This window comes from Asparagus officinalis, chromosome 5 (genome assembly GCF_001876935.1).
Source record: "Asparagus officinalis chromosome 5, Aspof.V1, whole genome shotgun sequence".
Classification (NCBI taxonomy): domain Eukaryota; kingdom Viridiplantae; phylum Streptophyta; class Magnoliopsida; order Asparagales; family Asparagaceae; genus Asparagus; species Asparagus officinalis.
The window spans coordinates 6,563,949-6,588,496 of record NC_033798.1 but is presented as its reverse complement, the minus strand read 5'-3'; the positions used below and the strand labels follow the sequence as shown (position 1 = coordinate 6,588,496).

At 35.0% G+C, this 24,548-nt stretch overlaps 1 protein-coding gene across 1 annotated transcript in view; it reads right to left on the bottom strand.

Moving 5' to 3' along the window:
- LOC109840172 (AP3-complex subunit beta-A) overlaps positions 1 to 23,350 on the bottom strand; it is a 26,555-nt gene extending 3,205 nt beyond the window's left edge. The window contains exons 1-8 of the mRNA XM_020408712.1: positions 23,006 to 23,350; positions 22,859 to 22,935; positions 8,906 to 9,155; positions 8,203 to 8,826; positions 7,390 to 7,563; positions 3,124 to 3,250; positions 2,916 to 3,004; positions 332 to 532 (exon numbers count right to left, since the gene is read on the bottom strand). Of these exons, the coding sequence (XP_020264301.1) occupies positions 332 to 532; positions 2,916 to 3,004; positions 3,124 to 3,250; positions 7,390 to 7,563; positions 8,203 to 8,826; positions 8,906 to 9,155; positions 22,859 to 22,935; positions 23,006 to 23,221 (1,758 nt within the window). The 5' untranslated portion in view covers positions 23,222 to 23,350. The remainder of the gene's footprint in view (positions 1 to 331; positions 533 to 2,915; positions 3,005 to 3,123; positions 3,251 to 7,389; positions 7,564 to 8,202; positions 8,827 to 8,905; positions 9,156 to 22,858; positions 22,936 to 23,005) is intronic.

Here is a 24,548-nt window from a genome sequence, read left to right as displayed (position 1 = left end):
CCACTAGTACTTCTAAGCAAACACTCTTACTTCTTTCTTCATTCTGCTTTGATGTGGAGTAGAATTTTCTTCAAATGAATGCATGTAAAAGAATAGTTCATAGGAGAAAAACCAATTTGCCCAAGTAGAAGGGTCAACGCATCCAAATAACAATTCAAATTTCAACACTGAAAAGCACACAGTTTCTAAGCATGTTTCTGAAAAAACAGATTCCATCCAAAAGCTTCAAACATCAAATGAGCACACTTCAGTACAAGCAAAGATAAGTATCTGAAGAGAAAAAAAAGTTATATTGCATATAGGGAATATAAATTCAAAGCAGAAAGAACACCTTAGCAGTAGTATTTAGAATCTGATGTTTTGTATCAAGCTCCTCCGAAGTGAAGCAATGTGCAAGATACTGAAGTAAAGTGGGTATAACTTTGGGAATAATCTGGCCAATGGAACAGTACTCTCCCATAATCCAAACAATCAATGCACGAGCTGCAGGTTCATTGATTATGTCCAAATTGCGTACTAACTGGACAATTGTCTTTTACAAAACAAAATCAAATAAAGGTCAGAAAAATATCATTAAGGAAATACATCATAGTACCACTTTGTAAACTGAAAAACAACTTCAGTGCTTAAAGTAAAATATATCCTAAAAAGAAACCCTAATTATGCAAAAATAGTCAAATATTTAGATCAGTTTGGGAACAAATTACTCAAGTCCTTTGTTTAGTAAGATAAATATTAATATTTTTGTTAATTTGCGTCTAAGCTTATATTCTATGTTCAACACAACTTCTAATATACCAACCAGGTGACGGAGAATCTATGTATTTCAATGCTATTGAGACTTCTTTTGCTCCGACCTTTACTTTTTGAGTCTAAATGAAACATTGACCAGAAATGGCACCATTAAATTAACCAAAGGAATAACAGTATGCCACAAGTGACTAGAAGCAGATAATGCCAAGGAACTGGCCAGCCCCTTATGTAGTCTAGCAACTGGAAGAACTTAATGATCATGGAGGAACTAATCAATTTTGCCTCTTCTTGATTGCTGGGCATATAAGGGGCAAAATAGTTCAGCCTTGAATCATGAGGTCTCAGTGTGGAAAGTTCAGAACTCTTCTCTCAATATATTCTGATGTTTCCATGTTCGAAAGTTCAAAGTGGGGGAAGCACGAAAAAGGCAGGCCTGAAATGAGGAGGATGTCCCTGATTGATAATTCTTGGTAATATTTTCAGAGTGGGTATAGTTAGGTAAGGATGGAAAAGGAACTACTTTCCGTCTTGTTGTAAGACAAAATTCAGCCCTCTACATGGTGGAGCATCCTGCAAATATCAAGTCCTGCAGTATACAATAAATGAACTGTTCTCTAAAGAATGTGTGTATCAAACAAAGATAAATTGGTGGCACGTATGCATGGCATGCCAAGCTTTAAATTGCTTGGCAACCATATGCATTACATGCCAACACTAAGCATGCATGTTAAACATATGCTGGCCTACAGAAAATACCCTGACATTGTCAATGCACACACATTCTATTTTAAGCTACTTTGCATAGCTTTAAGTTATCATTTGTCATAGACATCTCGCAGGTATAACATATATGGAAACTTTCCCAGACATGCAATATTGTTTTTGATAGACATCATTAAAAGGCCTTTTAATATTGTAATATCTAACGAGGAAAAGAAAAAAAAAGCTGTTCGAATTTGAATAAAGGCAATCAAATTCTGAAAGCAAAATTTTTAGAGAGAGATTATATACAGTATTAGTTGTACAGACACATATCTTTGTCAAGATGAATTAGTGAATAAAATAAATCTTTCAAGCACTGTCGACTAGCATTATCCTATAGATACATTCATAATATTCCAAGAAAGTCAGTTACATGTTGTACAAATGAATTCTAACTTATTATACATCACCACTTAAAATCCATACATGGTAGACTAGATGTATCAATTACGGATCATCTGGTATCCCAAAATTTCTCACAATTTCCGATAAGGACATAAGAAATAACATCAAATTTGTATTCAGGACAATGGGAACAATATCACAAGATATCAAGTACCCGATATTCAAATTGCTTATAGCAAACAGAGCATTTTATACTTCCTACAAAAAAATATTTTCAATTTAAGAATAAAGTGTATACAAAGCTCCTTCTGAACAAGGAAAACAAACAAAATACAGTTTATTCAAAAAACATTTTAACATTTCAATATATGAAAGTGAAGAATGAAAATTTACCAAGGAAACAAGGTTTCACAGGAAAGCTAATACATTTAGACCAAATAATGATATATTAGACTAGATTCTTCTACTATAAATGATTGTTGATATATTAGAATATATTCTTCTACTATAAATGATGGTCTTTATACCGCTGGAAATTAGTAATCATGAAAATGAAAACATCAGAAGATATCGAGGCACAAAGTAGTATTGAATATGTAGATAACATATTAATGGGTTGCTCAGTCGTTGGTACTAATGCTTTGGCGGAGTTTAACTTTGACGTGAATGTATTTCATACTTGTTATAGTTCTCTTAGAGTTGGGAGTGTTAAAACTTTGTCTATGCAACAACTAACAACCGTATGCTGAAACGAACATTGGTGGCTGGGGTTCATTTGAAGACTCCAATCCTCATCCTAAATAAATCAATGGCTTGCCCAGGTTCTATTATGCCTCCTAACAATTGATTGCTTCAGTTTCAACAATATTTTCTGAAGCATTCAACATGGACATGCCAATGCTTGAAAGAACGAGATCATATTGATCATATCCAAAACTAGACCTCGCTCTTGTTTCTCATATGTTCACTGCAATTGAGTTTACTAGCCAAACATCAACAATATCTACATTAGAGATGGCAGAAATACATTTAAGAAAGCAGGAAAGAATAGTTACTTTCTCATGACAAACCGGATTCTGCTTTATAATAGCTTTGATTGACATGAGTGCCTGAACCAAAACCTCCGTTTCCCCATTTATCTGGCCTGAAAAATTGGTAGGTGATATTCAATACAAAACTTGCTACCAAGAAAGAACAAACAGTGAATAAGGAGGAGAATGGAGTTGAAAGGAGGAGGATGCCATTCAAGATGCAGTAAATAACCTTGCACTGTCAGAGTCAAGAGCCCTTCCAGACATACGTTAGCCACAGAAGGCAATTTTTGGGCACATAACCCGATTGCAGCAACTGTATCAGCAACAAATCTCCTGTCTGGGTCTCTGATGTAATCCTAGCAACAGAACTAGAAAAGTGAATTCAGTCCCTCAAGCACATGTGCAAGGAAAGTCAACAACTCAAAGATATCAAAATTTTCACGCTGAAGAAGACTTGGTTTTTGTACCAGAGGCATACTGATCATGGATACAAAGATAAATACATAATATTCTAAGCAAACAGTATGAGATACAATGGATAAATTTTGATGTAGCTTGGTTTGGTATTGCTGCAATATCTGTGGAAGTCAACTGTAAAAAGTTTCTGTTAAAACAGCAAGTGTTTGGCAAAGCAGTAAGAAGCTACTAAAGTTGTTGAAAACCCAAAATAGACATGTTCTTTTATAAGGTTTGTAATAAGCGAAAAATTCATGTAAACTTATTGGCCTGAGGGCTTTCTTCACCAACTTTTTTATCCCTTAATTTGCTTTGAGATGCGTGCGGATGTGTGACACACATCAAGTGCATCTCAAAGCAAGTTCAAAGGAAAGAAACTTGGTGGACAATGCCCTAACCCCTCAAGTTTATAGGAGGTGGAACTCTTGTAATATTGAAAAAATACGAAAGGTATGTCGTGAAAATACATCTAATAAGATGTAGTTGCTCTTAAAAGCCACCCTGAATGCCTTTTAAATTATTGCTTATGAACCCAAAGTTTTACCCAGATTTATTTTTAAACCCACTGAATTTCAAAGTGGTCTTTAAACACAAATTCACAAAGCTCGTTTATGTTTAAACCCAAGATGTGTATTTCACTCATTTTATACAATGTATTTCCTAAAAAATAAACTAAATCCCTAAGCTATCCCCATTCATCTTCTTCTTTAACCTAAATCCCCAAATCCATCCACACCCTCTGCAGCCATCTGACTCACCCACCTCCGAGCATCCGCTGCAGCTGCCCCCTCCTCCCTCCAACGATCACTGACCGCCCCCAAATATATCTACATCATCTCCAATGATCACCAACAGTCACAGTTAGATACTCTCAAACTATTAAAACATTGAGGAGCTTAAACGAAAAGTTATCAGAGAACAAAGGATAAAAGAAGAAAGACGAAAAAGAGCAAAATTGCCAAATTTCTGTTCTCTCAAGCTCTCTAATGGCGGTAGAAAAGGAATAGCAGTCTCCCTCCACCGTCAGGTTGGATGCGAAATGGAACACGTCTCTCAACCTTGGCATCCCCGCATCCTCTGCTCTTCTCTCGCCGTCGGATTGAACCTGCCCAATTGACTTCTAAACAACTCCCTTGCCATGTCAATGGTCCAACTAACAATCTGTTCAATCAAAGGACCAATCTTTTTTTGTATCTTTATTGGTTTTGTGTTACACACTCAATATACTAAAACAAAAACAATAAAATGAGATGGGCGAAGGGGTTAAACTTAGAAGGAGGTGGTAGGTAGCAGCAGGGATAGTCGGAGGTGGTTGGGTCAGATGGCTACAGAGGTGGTGGATGGATTTGGGGATTTAGGTTGAAGAAGAACATGAATGGGGGCAGTGTAGGGATTTAGTTTAGTTTTTAGGAAATACATTGTATAAATTGAGTAAAATACACATTTTAGGTTTAAAATATAAATGAGTTCGTGTATTTGGGTTTAAAGGTCAATCTGAAAGTTTGTGGGTTTAAAATAAATCAGGGCAAAACTTTGGGTTCATAAACAAAAACCCCTCTAAATTAACCAACTCTAAGCTGAATTTGGCTTTAGAAGTTGCCTGCTTTCAGTCTATCAAAGTAACCAAACACTAAAACCAGTGAAAAACTGAAGATGAAAGCTCAAAGTGGCAACCAAAAAAGGAAAAAAAAAGTAGCTGTATAATAACCCATTTTTTGTCAAACTATGATTCAAATGAAAAATTAACAATATACATTAGATTAAGGTTGATCCTGACAATCTTTTTTGCGACATAAGCATGAAGAGAGTTGCAGTCCCCACTATTTACCAAAGAACAAAAGTCAACTGTATCATGGTTATTAAATAGTTCAGCAATGCTACAAATGCTAGGACTGGCAAGAATGCATGGTGTGATTCAAAATATACTTAAAAGGAACTAATGTCTTCTTTTCTAAGATCGTAGATATGGATATGTCTACTGTACTTCGAAATGGTATATGGTGTTAAGCACCACAACAACAACAATATCAAAGCCTTTATCCCAAATATCTAGGGATGGTGTTGAACACCACATTCCAAAATCTAGGAACAAGAACACAAAATAGATATCATATAATTATATATATATATATATATATATTTAATATATATATAGTATATATATAATAATATATATATATACTAAGAGACGAGAGAGAGATAGAGATGGGTATGCTTGGTACCACACAACGAAAAGCACGAAAAAAATTGTGCCTTGGCTGATGAGCGGTGTCGAATCTCCCTCCACCTCATTCAAATGTGGGCAACAAATTAAATCAGGTAGTGAGTGGATGGGGGGGATGTGACACATCACTACCAACACAAAATTGGTGCTTGGTACCAAGCATACCCAATATATCTCATATATTATATATATAATAAATATAATATATTATATATAGAAAAAATATACTATATACTATATATATATAATATATAGTATATATAATATATATAAAAGAAAAAAATACTAGAGAGAAAATAGAGAGAGAGAGAATTAAAAAAAACTTTGACGAAGGAGCCGGGAATTTGCCTCCTTGATTAATGAGTCGCACAGTCTCCACACCATGTGTAGAAAGATAGAGAAATAAAAAAGAAATTTTATCAGATGGTGGGGATTGTTCCACACTCATTGTCAAGGGAGGAATCCTCCTCTTGTAAGGATAGCCATTAATTGCTCATATATATAGTATATATAATATTAATATATATAAAAAAAAAGTAATATTAGATTAATAGGTACCTTGTCATAGATGGGATCCTCATGACCCCTAATGGTGACCAATCCCAACAACCATTAAAGTAAGAGAGGTGTGTGATGGTGGCGATTTTGCCTAACTTTAGAGGATGGTGGGCGATGTCACATAGGCGACAACGAGGTAATCTCCTCCTAATGACAGCGGGAGAAACCCTCAATCTCCTCTCATCTCTCTGCTCTCTCATCTCTCTCTTCTCTATCTATAGTAATATATATATTATATATATATATATATATACTTATATATATATATATTATATTATTAATGTTGGTGTGTGGATGGTTGTGTAGATGTGTGTGGTGTTGCTATATATTGTATATATTAATATACTATAGTATTATATATAAATATATATAGTTATATATATATGTGTCTGTGGGGGTGTGCCGTGTGTGTGTGTGTGTGTGTATATTCACAATACAAAAGAGACCGACCAATGGTAAACAATTTAAAGACAATTACATATCGCAAAAAGATGCATAATATAACAGTTTATACCAATCTAGATGTGAGAAAAGGCTTAGAGATTTGTAAGGGTATGGATGCATGTCCGATATTTCGAAAACAACGATTTGGCAGGCTTAAAGTATCCCTATGATATTATACACTGTATCTTCTTTTTCTTTAGCATTTCTTAGGGCTTTGTAGAGTTATTCAAGGAGGCTTTTTTCGCACCATTTTATACTAAAATGAAGTCTCACCAAACTTAAAAATGCAACAAATTACTGTTTAATGCATAGTCTTACACGATATCAGTGTGATGAGCAATATTATTTATAACATGCTAGTGGCTTGCATTTTCATGTCAGGCATAAAACTCTCACCAAATGGCAATGCAACAGATCGCAATTCAGTGCATAACACATGATAACTTTCATATTTTATTTTTATTTCGCCATTAGATCTTCCATAATATCAGAGTAGTCAAAGATATATTAATAACCTGCTAGTGGACCTTTTGCATTTCAATGTCAGGCATATAATTCTCTCCGTTACATTACAGAAAAATCAATCTGATGACTTTGTTTTTTTATAAGTGATGCAGCAAATAGGATTGTGTTATAAACTAGGCAGTAAAATGAACAACTGTAAATAACAACTTCCTCCAACAAATCCTTTAAAATTTTGAATAAGCTACTCAATAGCATAATATTGGTGAACATAAAACTCATGGAACTTAAAATATAAAGTTGCTCGTAAATTAGAAAGCAGCACAACAAGATAAAGGAGCTAGTAGGCACCTGGAATTCATCAAAAATGGCCCGAACAGAAACTTCTGTGACAATGGTAGATAGTATATCAAGCTTTAAAGCTCTCATCTGATATGAATCAGAGCTAAAAACGAAGAAATCTTCAAAATAAGGAGCAAAAAGTGAAGGAATTGCCTTAGCGAACATCTGTATGTTACAAAGCACCTAGCAAGTCAAAGGAGAATTAGTCAGTCTAAACCGTTTCCTTTAATAGCTAAGCCACTAACTGAAACAACAACAAAGGCTTCATCCCAAATACATGAATCCTGCTCTTTCTTAAACAAATTAATAAAAGTACAATGGAACAGTTAGATAACAAAAGATCACAGTATTTTCAAATGGTATGAGAGTCACACACACATACAAAGATTGAATGTCTTTGGAAACCCATGTCTAACAAATTTTTATGCCATTGTTAATCTGAAATTTGTTCAAATCTTGGAAAAGTATCATGGAAAAATGAAAAACTATACAATTAGGATAGCAAGGAATCCACAAGTTTGAGTATATTCTAGTCCTATACATAAATTGATCAACTTACCATGAGTCAAACCCACTAGCTTATTCAGTCATTCATCGCATGTCCCTCAACCAAAGATTAAAAAAAAAAACATAACATGATTCAAAGAATTCTAGCCGCCATAAAAACATAACTATAATCCATTTCATAAATAGGTCGCTCATATGTAGGATTTTAGTAGTTATTAAAACCAATCATTTCGTAGAACAAACATCAAGTTCTCCACATTCTTAAATCTAATTGCAATGATGCTTTAGTATTAACATATACTACAGGCAACTTACCACATATCTTGAGGCCTGAGATGACCTTAGAACAAACAGAAGTGGCTTAACAATCTTACTGACTTCCTCCCTTGCAGCCATAATCCAGTGCACCCCAGAAGCTGCGAGTACAACCGCGCTATTCTGACTCCAAAGAAGAGGTGATGTGCATCTCACTAAAATCCTCACATCATCATTTTGGCTAGAAGTCTGTCCGCAGTTCAGCAGCCCATCGTCACCATTTATGTTACAAGACTCTGATAAAAGCTCTTCATGTCCATCAATATAGGATCTGTACATTAACAGATTTAGCTTGTACTCGGCATCACCCCCATCACTCTCTCTAGAACCACCAGTACTGTTATCATTACTTTCAAACATGTGAGATACATCACCAGAATCCTTCTCAAGCTGAGAGTTGCACATAATGGACTCTCTGACTAATCCATGCTTAGCTACAACATATCGTAAAAGAATTTCAATCAAGACTATCTGACCCCATTCTTCAACATCTGGAAGGGTCTCACACAACTTTCTAAAGTTTTTTCCTATCAGTGCTAGATTGCTTGGACAGACAGATTTAAAGGCGATGGCAGCAGCTCCAACAACTGCGGGAGAATTGTCACTTAACATGAATCCAACAAGCTGTACATCATATGTCTAGTTAACGATTATTTATTTAAAAAGAAATATATATGACAATAAAGGAAGGATGCCAACCAACCTCCTCGAGTGCAGAAGTATTTTCTTCTAGGTGTAAGTCATCTAACTTGGTAAGTGCATGAGCAGCACATTTTCTAACATATGGAGATGGATCTCTGGCACACTTCCCAATGGCAGCTAGAACAAGAGGAGCCACTACATGTAAACGGATGCCTGCCATAGCACGCAAGGCATATGCACGCACTAACGGGTTTGTGTCTGATAGATCCTTTTGGAAACAGTTGATTGAAAGCAAAGCTTCATTAGGACGCCTGGACCCATCGACAACAAAAAAGAAGAAAAAGAGTATCAAAACAAGATCCAAGCTGATTTCATTTGTTTCCAACTACTACAACAATTTAAAAGAGAAGATGAATATTAACATAGGTGGATTCATCTAGCTGATCCCAAAAGTTTGGGATAAAGGCATTGCTATTGTAGTCGTACTCAGCACAAAACTAACCCATGTAACCCCACTATGGCATCAAGTATATTTTGTTGGAACTTTTTCCAAATAAAAAGAATGTAATCTCAGTACTTGACACAAAATATTTTTCATGTAGAACTGTTAGAATGATGTTTAATTGCCATTTCAACATCATTTCATAAGCTAATATAAGTGAGTAGAGAATACAAATTCTGGTCCTCTAAGGTGGATATTAGATGCTGTAATGAAGCTAATTAGGAATACAAAACCTAGGAAGTTGTGTTTTCCAAAACTCATTAAGATATTTAATGTGCAACCTCAAATCTCACAACTAATAATGAGACTCCCAACATCTGAATCTTTGAATGTAAGCTTAAGATGCTAAGTTAAACTATATTAGATCATATAATACAAATTACAAGAGGTTACCTGAACATCAAGATCAAAGTAAAATCTAGGCCAAGTTCCATGAATATCCTAAAGTACAATAATCTAAAAGCCAAAATGGATTTGAACAGAGATGTATTCATCTAGAAAATCCCAAAAGCATGGCATCAATAGCTGATCTGATACCAATTTATTATGACAAATTCCGTGGATAAACAAATATCAATCGCATGAAAAGCACAGTCACAATACAAACAGATATACATGGTTCGGGTTGTAGCCTATGTTAGGCGAAGTAGGAGAATAACTTTACTATCAATAGCTGATCTGATACCAATTTATTATGACAAATCTCGTGGATAAACAAATATCAATCGTATGAAAAGCACAGTCACAGTACAAACAGATATACATGGTTTAGGTTGTAGCCTATATCCATAGGAGAAGTAGGAGAATAACTTTACTATCAAATTGTGAGGAATACAATATGGAGATCTCTCAATCACCAATTCCCAATGTTCAAAAACACGATTTTATTATTCGTGCGGTTCGAGAGCGAGTCATGATTAATCGGATTATGCATCGATTAATTGGATTATGTGGAATTATGCGTTTTTAATTTTTTTAACATATATTTATTATTTTTCATACATAATAATGTATATAATTCATAAAAGATGGAAGATATACTAATAAAAATGCAAATAAACATGTGACTGACTAATCAATAATTAAGTAACTAATTAAACACTCAATCCAATGCATCCATTATCCACTGTTGCTGCCACATGTTGCTTCCGCCGCCGCCTACTGCTACTGCTACTACGTGTTGTTGCTGTTGCCGCTTGCTGTCGCCGAAGATGGGAGAGAGGGAGACGATTAGATGCGGGCGAGAAAGAGAGAGAGAGGGGGGGAACGGGGAGACGGACAGAGAGAAAAAACCTTATGCAAGGGTTCACTTTGGGTTTTGTTTTCAAAATTGGGTTTAAAATATTTGCGGGTTCAGTTTTTTGGACCCGAAACCCATTAATACCCAGTTTAAAACTCGCCCGCATACTCTTTTTCTGCGGGTGAGTATGCATTTTTGTCGAAATTATGCGGTTGGCTGCATATTTGACCGAATCAGCCAATTTCCAAGCGGAAATGGGCCGATTCTGCATACTCACCCGCATATGCGGGCAAGTAAACCGTTTTTTAGAACCCTGCCAATTCCAAATACACCCCTAATGAACCCAATACAACCTTTCAAACAATCTCTCTAAAACCTTTTGAAAAAAACAAAATAGAGAGCCAAATAAATTACAGCCTTTCACAAAGAACTGTTGGGAAATAGCCAATGTTGACTGCGGAAGCGTCACTGAAACCGTCAACTAGATCTCCTTTTTCGTAGACCAATCAATCACCAAGCGACATAGCAAACCCTGAGAGATTTTGTTCGAACAAATGGACAGTAATATAACTGCAGAAAATAGATCAAGAGACAAAGACACGGGATTTACGTAGTTCGGCAACCGCCTACGTCCACAGAGAGAGAGATTTGAGCCTTCTTTTATTACATAATCGTTCTGTGATCTTTAAAGATTCCACAAGAAACTCTTCCTATCTCACCAAATGATATCTCAAAATCCTAGATTTCTCTCGTTAGTTCTCTCTACCTCTCTTTTACAATATGCAACTATCCTTGGCTTTTCTATGGCTTGATTTACAATGAACCTCTCAAGGAGTATTTAAAGAGCTTCTCTCTCTTGATATCATGGAGAGCTCGTTCTTTGACTTGGATTATCAACTATAATCCTATTCCAGTCAGAATTTAATTCCAATTATAATTGATTTTTTCCAATCAAATTCAATCTTCAATCCAAGTCCAACTAGAATTTCCTGAAATACAAGGCTATTTCCCAACAAAAACTCTTTATTCTTCTCTTGGCGTTGTAGTCTACAGAATTATGCTTGCTATTGCCTCTTGTTGAGTTCAAGTTTGTTGCCTAATCAAAGAGTTTCCATATAGATGCTAATGCTTAGAGTTTGCTAGTAACTAATTCTAGCACAAGTTGGATAACCAATTCAATTAGAAATTCAATCCATTACATTGTCCTTAACTTCACACTATACAATTAGATATCCTATGCAACCAAGGACTGTAGATCTCGGCCGAAACATGACAAAGCTAAAGACGCACCGAGTTCAGGGTCAAGTCTATGTCTTGAGTCACACATAACAGTATATTGAGCTACACATAATAGTACTGTTTTTGTACTTTCACGTGACCTATTAAGGGGTAGTTTGGTTAATGGAGGTAAAGGATTTAGAAAAATCTATATTCAAAAGCTTGTTTGTTTTCAATAAGAATTAAAGGAATAAAGGGTATTTGCATGAGAAATAAAGTCCAAACAAACTTTGTTTGGTTGCACATGAGTTTTGTTGAGAATGCGCAAGTAAAATGACAAATTCGGGCAAAATCGACATAATTTTAGGGAATTATATTAGATGCATCTATCCTACGTGGCAACCCCAAATTTGTGGCATGAAAAATATCAAACAAGCAATGTATTTGATAAAATAATCTATGATTTTAAACTTGTGGGTCCTATTTTTAATGCATAATTCACCAAATGCATGAAAACAAACAAGTCCTAAAAATTCAGTGTTAATTTGCAGGGGATAAGTGAGACAAGTTAAAGGGGTTTCAATGAAATAAACAAAGTGGAAAGGGTTATGTGCAAAACCCTCCAAAAGGAGTTTACTGTTTTTTAGCTAAATATCAGAAACACCCTCCCCTACCTTGCCGGCAACAAAAGAAAACTTTGTGCGATTATCAGGTAACTCCTCATTACTTTCAAGATATTAGAAAACCCCCCTTCAAGTTTAAGTGTTATAAAAAAACGGCATTAAATTTACAATTTTCTTAGAAAATTCAACTAAAAATATGTAGCACAATTTTCATTGGAAAAAATATCTTCCTGCGTAATTTTACCCACCCATGTGAAAATTTGTGTTTAACATTGTTTGGGGGATTTTCTAATGAAACCTTAAAGCTAAAAGGGATTTTATGATAACGCCTAAACTTAGAGGGGGGGCTTCTGATATTTTGAAAGTTATGAGGCACTATCAGGTGAAAGTTAATAAGGGCTTTTCTAATATTTAGCCTCTTTTATGGTCTTGTGGCCTTAAAATGTGTAAGTGTAGCAGCTACATTTAATCTAATATTGAACAACATTATTGGGTGCAGCTCCATTATTGGTTTTCCTTCCACTATCTCGTCCATAGTAATTGTACATAAATACTAATCTCCCAATTTGTTGATTACGATAAATGATGCTAATTAGACCTAGGGATGTCATTTTACACTTTGATGTTAATAAAATTTATAGTCTTGCTAGGGTACTTAGTGATTTATAAAATTAATTAAGATATTGCGTGTTTGAATTTATGCCGAAAATCAAAAAGGTCTTTTACTAATAATATGCTACTGGATTTAAAACATAGGATCCTTTCTCTTGAATCGTTAAAGTAGAATCATATGAACGAAGTTGATTCATCTTATTATTCTAATAGCAATATAAAATTAGCATAAAAACTAAAGTTAATTATTATAGGGTTAATTGCACTAAAATGGCTTATTATTTCCCATTTTTTCACTTAAATGACCCCACTTGTAAAACATTGCAATTAAATGACCTATAGTATTTTTTGTTAAAAAATACTAACACCGTTGTATATTTCTCACAAAGACGAAAATCCTCCCATGCTCTGAATGTATAAATGAGGTTACTTGCAGTTTAGTCAATGGTAAAAATCCTAACACTTTGTTTGGTACGCGAGAATAGAGTCAACTAAGAATGGAATGAAGGCGGAATTGAATTAATGAGGAAATAGAATGTCCATTCTCATTCTCATGTTTGGGTGCAATTAGAGAATTAAGTGGAAATACCTTTAAGAAGAGTATACCAGAAATTTATTTTTTTATTTTCATTCTCACTTAAGTGGGAATATCAATTCCTCGATAACTCATTAAGAATAGCAATTCCCACATTACGTGTGAATTGATGAGGAGTAGGAATGACATTTCTAGCATCTAAAAACACATCATGTTTGGTAAGCATGAAAGAGAAGTTGGAATTGTGTTCCATTCCACTCATTCCCACGTACTAAACAAGGCGTAATTCCTCATCTTCTCCAGAGTTACCATGTCGTAAAGAGCTCTAGAACTTGAGATGTTAATTTGGGAAGCACATTGACTCAATTAAAACTAGAAAAAGGTGAATTTGTGCAATTTGCCTAGAATTTCGGGCTAGGGTTTCATCACGAAGGCAAGTCTCAAATCATTGCCCCCCTCATTATCCCCCTCTCCCTCTCACACTTGATGTTGAGCTTGGACATATTGAGCTTGTCTTCATGTTTTCCTACATTGAATTAAGGAGAGACAATATAAAATTTTTAGCTTTAGGTCTAATTTGGGAAGAAAGAGGAAGAATATAACATAAGGACAGTTGGGTGTAAATTAATGACATATCAAGGGTACTAAATGACTTCATGGTGTCACATGACCCTCACATGGGAATATTCCCAACATCTTCTAACATAATATTAATGTTTTAAATTTTAGAACATTTAATTAATTTTTTTGTGAACTTTAAGTTATTTAAGTGAAAAGTTTTACAAGATCATTAAAGTGAAAGTAAGTGAAACGATAGGTCAGTTTTGTGCAATTTACAATTATAATATCACTAGTTGCTTTTAATACATCGAGAAAGTAATGATTAGAAGAGATATAAGTATATAAACTTCATAGACTGCAAATGCATCGAAATCCTAAAAGAAAGTGGGTCCAATCATTAGTAGATTGATATAGTTAATTAGAATCATTTTTCAAGCAATGCTCGCAGATTATGACATGAAAACTTCAATAATTTTTATGCAATGTTAGCAGTCAAGGACAACTTCTACCAACTTTTACAAAAAAACCACTATAATTCTTAGCCCATTGTTTTCATTGGTTCTGTGGTGCAATATGAATTTATTGATGTAGCGTACAAGCAACAATCCTCGTCATCCAATCTTAAATAGGTAAGGAACGATGTCCTTTGAGAAAAGAGATATAGATGTTCAATGCTCATATTTTGGTCTTGGTATGGACTAATTCTCATTTGACCTTAAAGTAGTTAGTGGTCCATCTCTTGATTTCAATATAGTATTTTCTCACATAAGATACATTCAATTGTTGACATTATTCAATATCAAGCTCATGTTTATTATTTCTATACTCAATTAAGGCATGGCTCTATTTGGATGAAGATTGATTGTAGTGCTCTTGTTCATACTTGAAATAGTTTGTTAGGTTTGGATGAAGACAAAAGATGCAGTCGTACGTGTAATTAATATACTCTATAGGTTTAGCTTTGATGCGTCCTAGTGGTTCTTTTTATAGACATGTGATGGCTACTCTATGATTAGTAGTTATAGTAGAATAGCATCTTTTAATCCCTTGGCTTTAATTAGCTCAGATACGTAATCCTTTCATTTTGTGATTGCTTGTCCCACATTTCGTATTATTTTGGAGATCGCATCATAGTGAGAAAAGGTGTCTTATATAATGTTCTCTCTCAAGGCTTTTATTGTCGGCTTAGTTGCACTTAAATACCTTATAGTTTCCACTACTTTGCATGTTTTCTGCAGTCACGCGTATATATCTTAAAGTTGTTAAAACTTGCACTTATATATCCTCACTTTACTTGTTTTTGATAAACTTATATATCCCAAAAGTTTTTAAAATTTACACTTACATACTCTAAAGTTTTTAAAACATGCAATTAAATACTCCCATTTATGCATACGGGAGAATTTCTTTGTTAAAAATTCTCATGGGACACTCACGTGCTAATCTGAGATAATTTTTTAACTCTTGATATTTGTTAAATTTACTATTAAGCATATCCAAATCCTATTTTAAAATATAATTAGGGTATGTTTAACATATATAGAATTATAATCTTTTAACAGTAAATTTTGCAAAAATAAAGTGTTCAAAAAGTTCTAATGTTAGCATATGACGGTTGCATTAGAATCTTTGGGGGGAAATTCTTGTTTTTCATAACTTCAGGATATTTAAGTGCGAGTTGTAAAAACTATACGGTACGTCAATGCTGCAAAAACAAGCAAGGGTATATAAGTGCAAGTCTTAACAACTTTAGAGTGTATAGTTGTTACCGAGAACAAGTGAGGGTATATCAGTGCGAAGCACGAGAAACTATAGGGTATTTAAGTGCAATTAGCCAATATCAAATTTTCTTCTTCTCCAACTATATAATCATCAATCATCATTGCTCTTTTCCTCCATCAAAACACAGCCCCACACTATGATAAAAAAAATTCCAAGTGAGATGCTTCTTCATTGATTTTTTTTTTAATCTATAGGTTGTTGTTGTCCAAGTGAAATCCTAAGAGGAACACCAAAAAAGTATAATGATTACCCTCTTCTCCCATCAAATTATGTCCACACCAAAAGGAGCTCCAATAACTCAACTTCAACAAATCTTACCGAGCTCTGTTCTCCCATCAAAACACGCCCACACAAAAAAGAACTCCAATAACCTGACTTCAACAAATCTTAGCCCAGCCAAAGAACTCCAATAACCCAACTTCAACAAATATTAGTCGTGCCAAAAGAAAATGTCTACCTCCAAAAGAAAATGATACCCCCTCTCTCCCCCTCCCACCCCTCTCTCGATCTCGATCTCGATCGGAAACCATTAATTTGTTTGGGAATTTTCAAACTATATATGTACCTATTTCGCTGGTTACACCTACAAATTTAGGTTGGATTGAAATCTCCGCTAGATCACTAAATTTTTATTTGGGAAAAAGGGTAAATTGCATCAAACCGCCTTCTATATCTGTAATAGCAACTATCAGCCCCCAACTATTATATTAATACTTACCGTCAGTGGCGGATCTAGAAAATTTTTCTTGGGGGAAGTATATATTTATCTAAAAATAAAAAATAGTATTTGATGGGAATGTACTTATAGTACACTTTATTGTTGGAAATACAAATGGACTTTACTTTCCAATGGACTAATTTCTTTGGTATTTACGGTGTTTTTACTTTTGAGATAGCTTTGGGCTTTTCGTTGCACTTTAAAATTTTATACGTAGGGTGGGGGGAGTAGATGTAATCATGACAATAAATGCTAATTCGCAATGTTAAGGTTGCAACTGCACCCCTAGCCAGTTAATAGATACGACATGGCTATCTAATAAATGTAAACCCCAATACGGTACGAAGATATTTTATTGAGATTTTTTCCAAAAGGAAAAACCCCGCCATCGTCGCACCTAAATGAAATTTTCTTGCACATACAGTACAATTGTCAAATGATGTTTACATTATTATTTTTCATGCATTTCATAGTTTATGCAAGTGGGCATAGAATTCACACTTTGGTCCTCAAAAGTCATGCTATTGTTGCCAATGAGGCTAACTAAGATGTTCATTTACATTGAGAACTTTATGTTAGCTTGACTCGGTCATGGATGACCAAATCAACCACGATTTCTCAGTAGAGAGAATCGTGGAGAACGTGAATTGGGGTTTATTGAGAGATTTTCTCTCAAAGCAGTTTGAGGGGGTGGAGATGATGGGATTTCGGTCTATAAATAGAGGAGTAATCTCCTTGAGAAAACACAACGAAAACAAAAGAAGAATCAAGCCCCTTACCCATTACCGGAACCCCCCTCAAAGATATTCCCATTCTCTTCTTCTCTATGAACGAACATTGGTATCAGAGATCGCTTGACGGCCGCCATCGATCTCTGAGCCGCGACGACTTCGATCAGATCTCTTAGCCATAACAACGATTGGGCGGATCTGACCTCGACGACTCTGTGATCCTTGCTACTTCAGTTGATCGACGACGACGACGAGCTTGGCTACCGACGACCCTTGCTACTCCACTCTATCGACGACTTTGCTGCTTCGGTTGATCATCGACGATGACGGCCATTATTTTGGAGTTAGGGTTTCCACAGAGGGTTTTTGGGGAGAAGAGGGAATAATAGAGGAAGTGTAGAGCGGGGCTGTAATAAAAAAATTTGGGCTGTGAAATAAGTACTTAGTGGGGAGAAGTGGGCTGTGAAGAAGTAGGACTTGGGCTTTTCTTTTTGGGCTTGGGAATATCTAGGATAAGTGTTGTTTGCTTTTTTTCTATTTGAGTCAGGGCCTTCTAGTTAGGTTTTGGGTGACCAGTGCTATTTGCTGGTTCAGCTGTTCCAAGTTGATCTTCTCCAAATCCAGTTAGAAACGACGCTGAAACTTCGACAAAAGATTCTTCAGTCAACATCTCTAGGTGACGACTTTGCTTCAATTGGAGCTTCATTTCTCAACTCATAAAAATCAGGTTCATTTTTATTTATTTATTTATCTAACTTTACTACATTTTAGTATAATTGTCAAAATATCAACATTATACATATTTAAAATTGAATTTAGTTTTAGTTCTTTACCAAATGGCTAGTAAACTCGTTCTATCAGAACTAGAAAAAATTAACAAATTTAATGACAGTAATTATGATATGTGGCATAGAAAAATAAGATATGCTCTTATTCACGATAACATTGATGATGTAATCGAAACCACTGTTCCAACCATTACTGATAAATCAACACCTGAAGAAAAAAAAAAGGTTTGAACAATGAAAGACGAAAGATAAAAAGAAAAAAAACCTTATGCTCATGTTCATGGAAGATAACTTAATCAAAATTTTTAAAACTTATAAAACTTTCATGGACATGTTGAATGCAATAAAAGAAAAATATGATAATGCTTCTGAAGTTAACATTCAACTACTCTTGCATAAGTATAATTCTTGTCGTATGTAAGAGGGAGACAATATCATAGAGCATATAAATAAAATGATTGTCATGGCTAAGGACTTATCCACTGCTGGGACCGAAATCCCAGAAAGAATGCAAGTAGCAACCATTTTGAACAGTTTACCCCCTTCTCTTGTTATGACTGCCACCACATTGAGAATGAACCCTACCATTAAGTCTATCACTGATTTTCCTATGCACCTAGCGATAGAACATGACTTAATAGTCAGTAGGAAAGAACCAGAACTGAATATGGTGCGGTAAGAGCTGAATTATATCCGCCAAAGGCATAATACTAGAGGCTATAAAAACCCTAGTCCTAGTAAACCACAACCGCGAGGACTAAAATCGCAGCAATTCAAGAGAAAAAAATACCCCGCGAAGCCTGCTACGATTGTGGAAAGTTCGGATATTTTAAGCCCAATTGTCCACAAGGTAAAAAGCAGGAGAATAAGAGAGGCTATAAGCATTCAGAACAAGAGAGTACTAGCAAAAGAGAATTCGTCTGTGTGACGGAATGTAATGCTATGATGACGGATATCAATGGTTGGTAGATCGACTCCGGTGCGACTAGACATATCGCAAAGGACAAGAATGGAGTCTAGAATTCACTGAGCTGAAGAAAGGAGAACAGAGAATCTATATGGGAAATAATACGTATCTCGATGTAGAAGGTATTGGTTCATATAATTGGATCTTGGGGACAACATTCTTGTCCTCAAAGATGTGTTCTATGTGACAGGAGTCTGACGCAATCTGATCTTTGTTCCCAGTTTGATGAAGAAAGGACTGGAAGTTAGGTTTTATAATAACATGGCTTCTATAGACAAGAATAATAAAGTGTATGCTATGGGAAAATATGTGCCCGAGCATAATTTATGCATTTTTTTAGTAGTTTGTAATAATTTTGATAATGAAATTTTGAATTTAAACTACTTGTCCTGTTATATTTCTGAGTCTGGATTGTATCATTCTAGACTAGGACATGCTAGTATTTCAAAAATAAAAAAATTTATCAGAATGAACTTGCTTCATGCACTATCTAATGTTTAATTACCACCATGTGAACATTGTTTAACTGGTAAAATAACTAGAAAACTTTTTGTTGGCGGACAAAGAGCCAATAAACTTTTAGGATTGATACACTCGGATATTTATGATCCCCTAAGTGTCAAAACTCATAGCAATAAAGAATATTTTATTACTTTTATAGATGATTATTCCAAGTTTACACACGTCTATCTTATATCTAGAAAATTAGAAGCTTTTGACTGCTTTAAGAGATATAAAACAAGTTGAAAACCAACTTGGATTGAAAATAAAAATTTTGATAACTGATAGAGGTGAAGAATATAATTCTAAAGAATTTGAGTTATTGTATTCAGCATGGAATTAAAAAGCATACAACAATGTCGTATACGCCACAACAGAATGGTATTGCTGAAAGAAAGAACAGAATATTGTTGAATGTAGTTAGATACATGTTGTCTTATTCTGGTCTCTCTAAAAATTTTTGGGGAGAAGCATTGTTAAGTGTTAACTGTAAAGTACATTTTAAATAGAATTTCTATCAAGTCAGTGGTATCTACACCTTATGAATTATGGAATGGGGGGAAACCTAATTTGAGTCATCTCAGAAAGTGGAGATCTATAGCCCATGTTCTCATTCCATGTCAACTTAGAGATAAGTTAAATTTTAAAATAATAAAGTGTAGATTCATAAGGTATTCAGAAAAGTCAAAAGGTTATAAGTTCTATAATAAAGAAAATAGAGTCATTAAAAACAGAGATGCTACATTTCTAGAGAATCTAGAGAAAGAGAAACAAGTTCGAGAGGAAACAGAACCTCTAACTGTAATAGATGATGATTATTACAATGTTGTTTCCACTAATGATCTTGATATTGTGAATGAACTTAACCTTAAAAATAATGAAATACTTATGAAAAATAATGTTCTTCATCAACCGGTTGTAAGCAACAAAAGGCCAAGAACACAACCATCATGGATGGATGATTACTATTTGTATTCATGTGAGTCATCCTGTTTTTCGGTAGATATAACTATAGAAGAACAAGATCCCTTAACCTTTTCTGATGCGATGAAATTGTATGAATTAGCTTTATGATTAGAATCTATGAGAAGAACTTGTATCTATAGAAAAAAATAAGGTACGGGAGTTATGTGATCTACCAGAAAATAGAAAAACCATAGGATGCAAATAAGTGCTAAAAAAGTATCGTGTTGATGGATCTATTGATAAATTCAAAGCACGATTAGTTGCAAAGAGTTATAATCAGAAGGCAGGAATAGATTTTCAGGTGACGTATTCTTCTGTAGCTAAATTTGCATCTATTAAAATTATTTTGGCTATTGTTGCATATCTTGATTTAGAGTTATTCCAAATGGATGTTAAAATTGTATTCCTTAACGGAAAGTTGAAGGAAGCAATATATATGCAACAACCTAAAAATTTTCAGGTGAAAGAACAGGAACATAAAGTTTACAAATTAATAAAATCTCTATATGGTTTAAAACAATCTTCTAGACAATGGTATCTCAAATTTCATGATGCAGTTACTAAACTTGGTTTTATTCAAATTAGATAATGTGTATGTCTTGAAAAGTGGGAGCAAATTTATTATATTATCATTATATGTGGATGATATATTGCTCGCTGTAAATGACATAGAAATGTTAAAATCAAGGCAGATCTCAGCGAAAAATTTGAGATGAAAGACATGGGATATGCATCATATATTCTTGGAATTCAAATAATTCAAGATAGAAAGTCTAGAATGTTGAGTTTAAACCAAGAAAAATATTTAAGATCAGTTCTTAAAAGGATTGGAATGGATAATTCCAATCCGGCGCCAATTACATTGGTTATGGGAAAGAAATTATGTAAAGAGCAAAGCCTTAAAAAGGGGCAGAAGTCATTAGATGTTCCTTATGCTCAAGCAATTAGAAGCTTGATGTATGTAATGTTGTGCACCATACCTGATATAACTTATGTTGTGAGTCTAGTTAGTCGATATCAAACTAATCCAGGACCAGCACATTAGGAAGTTATTAAAAGGATTATGAAGTATATCAAAGGTACATTGACTCATAGATTAGTTTATCAAGCTGATTCGCTTTTAAAAGGATTATGAAGTATATCAAAGGTACATTGACTCATAGATTAGTTTATCAAGCTGATTCGCTTGAACTCCTCGGTTATTCCTTAGTTTATCAAGCTGATTCGCTTGAACTCCTCGGTTATTCCGATGCTGATTTCGGAGGTGATAAAGATTGAAAGTTCACTTCGCGACACGTATTCATCTTTGAAGGAGGAGTTGTTTTTTGGAATAGCAAGAAACAAGGGTGTGGCTAGATATACGCAAGAAGCTGAATATATAGCTTGCAGTATGACAACTACATATGCTGTCTGGATAAGACGGTTTTTGATTGATCTTATCTCAATTTGTTAGAAAGACCTATTGATATTTATTGTGATGATCAAGCAGCAATTAGCTTAATCAATAGTGGCGCGAATAGCTCAAAAAAAACATATTTAGATCCAGTATCACTATATTCGAGATATTATAAAAAAGGAGAAGTTAAAGTGACTTATATCCCAACTACAGATATGATTGCTGATCTTTTAACAAAAAGAATATCAGCAGAATCTTTTATCAAACATGTAAGTTTGATGAGACTTAGGAACAAATAAGTCCGAGTAAAATTTCATGAATAATGAAATAAGAATTACTCTCTATGAATAGTAGGAGTAATTATAAGAAAAACATCTAATCTCACGGATGGTGGGAGGCATATCACTTGGTTGATTTGGTCAAGTGGGAGATTTTAGCTTGACTCGGTCATGGATGACCAAATCAACCACGGTTTCTCAGTAGAAAGAATCATGGAAAACGTGAATTGGGGTTTGTTGAGAGATTTTCTCTCAGAGGCGGTTTGAGGGGCACGGAGATGATGGACTATAAATAAAGGAGTAATCTCCTTGAAAAAACACAACGAAAACAAAAGAAGAATCAAGCCCCTTACCCATTACCGGAGCCCCCTCAAAGATATCTCATTCTCTTCTTCTCTGTGAGAACGAACACTTTAGACCGTAACCTCCAATTTCTTATCAGTATCAAGATCTTGACCTCTAAACACAAGCTTTGGGAACTGAATTAAGCTAGATTAAATAATATAATACTGAATTGAACGAAATTCGCTAAACATCAATATCAAAGGCGTACAAACATGAAAATCTCACTGCAGAACAGAGTGCACGATGCTTACTTCTCAGCATAATGAAGCAGATACAGGTAAACGAGCTTCTTCACTTCCAACGACTGAGACGCCACATTCTTCACAACCTGCAATCAAACAAAAATCAACAAAATCCGCAGCAATTCAAGTCTTAAGCTTCTGCATCAAGATTCGCACCTGAGGGAAGAAGTTGGACACGTCAGCGCCCTGGGCGATCAAAGCAAGGAGGCGCTTCAGGGCCTCGACCTTCTCTGTGTCGAACCTGCTGTCGAGGAGCGGGGCGATGTTGACGTCATCGGGATCGTCGTAGAGGTGGGCATCGGTGCCGATCCTGAGGACGAGGGATGAAGCTTTGCTGAAGCTCTCTGCTGTTGATCCGAATTGGGAGAACATTTGGTGGAATTAGGGTTAGGGTTCTGGGGATTTTGGGATTGGATCTCGATTGAGGTTTCAGTCGAAGAGAAAGAAAGAGGGAGGAAGAAGAAAGAATCAAGTGACGGCGGATGATGGGCTGTCGCTCAAATTAGGCCCGTACCACCCTGATTATCTGCATTTCTAAATGGATAAATTTTCAAAAGAACAAATTTTCAAAACAGCCCCTTTTAAAAAAAAAATTCAAAATCGACCCTGTTTTTTTTTATTTACCAAAACCGACCCGTTTTTTTATTAGCAACCTAATCACATTCCTAAATAGTCGGGGTTGTCAACCCCGACTATTTAAGAGGGTGTTAAACCCTAATTAGAAGCCTTAAACCATACAAATTTAAGTCCTAAATAGTCGGGGTTGGCAACCCCGACTATTTAGGAATGTGATTAGGCTGCTAATCAAAAAAACGGATCGGTTTTAATAAATAAAAAAAACAGGGTCGATTTTGAAAAATAAAAATTTAAAAAGGACTGTTTTGAAAAATTGTTCTTTTCAAAATCGTCTTATTTAGACATTTAATCCCAAAATCCAACCCATTTCACATTTATTTTCAAAAACCGACATGGTTTCAGCCTCAGCGCTGAAGTCCCGTGAAGTTTAGCAGCTATTTTGATAAGGTGCTAAACTTCACGGGACTTGAAGTCCCGTGAAGTTTGAAAGTTCAAAAAATCTTCACAGGATTTCAAGTCTCGTGAAGTTATTTTAGCTCATTCTCCAGAGAATCGCGGCTCTGGAAAATGAGAACTGCAACTTCACGGGACTTGAAGTCCCGTGAAGCTGCAGGTTTTAAAAAACATGCACAGCCTATGCTTGTTTTTTATATACGGAACGTAATTACGAAAGCTACACATACAATCCAAAATATATATGAAATTTTTGCCATGAATCAATAGATTTACATGAATCAAACAATATATACTGAATCAAACAACAATCACGAAAATACACATGTGAACAATAATCGATCTCATAGACACTGAATTATAATAATATTCTTAAAATTCAGCAATGAATTAAACACGAATCAAAGAATACTCACGGAGATCATATAAACAATAATTGATCCACAAAAGTACAGTATTTGAAAAATCATAAAAGTTATAAATTTCAACAAAATAATATCACATACAACCCAAAATTCCTCTTCTCCTTCCCCTCCCTCTCTCCCGCCTTCCCCTCGCTCTTCCCCGCCTCCAGCGTTCCAACTGATAAGCCTCGATTATCTGAGTATTTGGTTGTGTATGAGGCTGAGAAGTACCGGCTCCATCAGCATGCGAAGTGTCGGCTCCATCG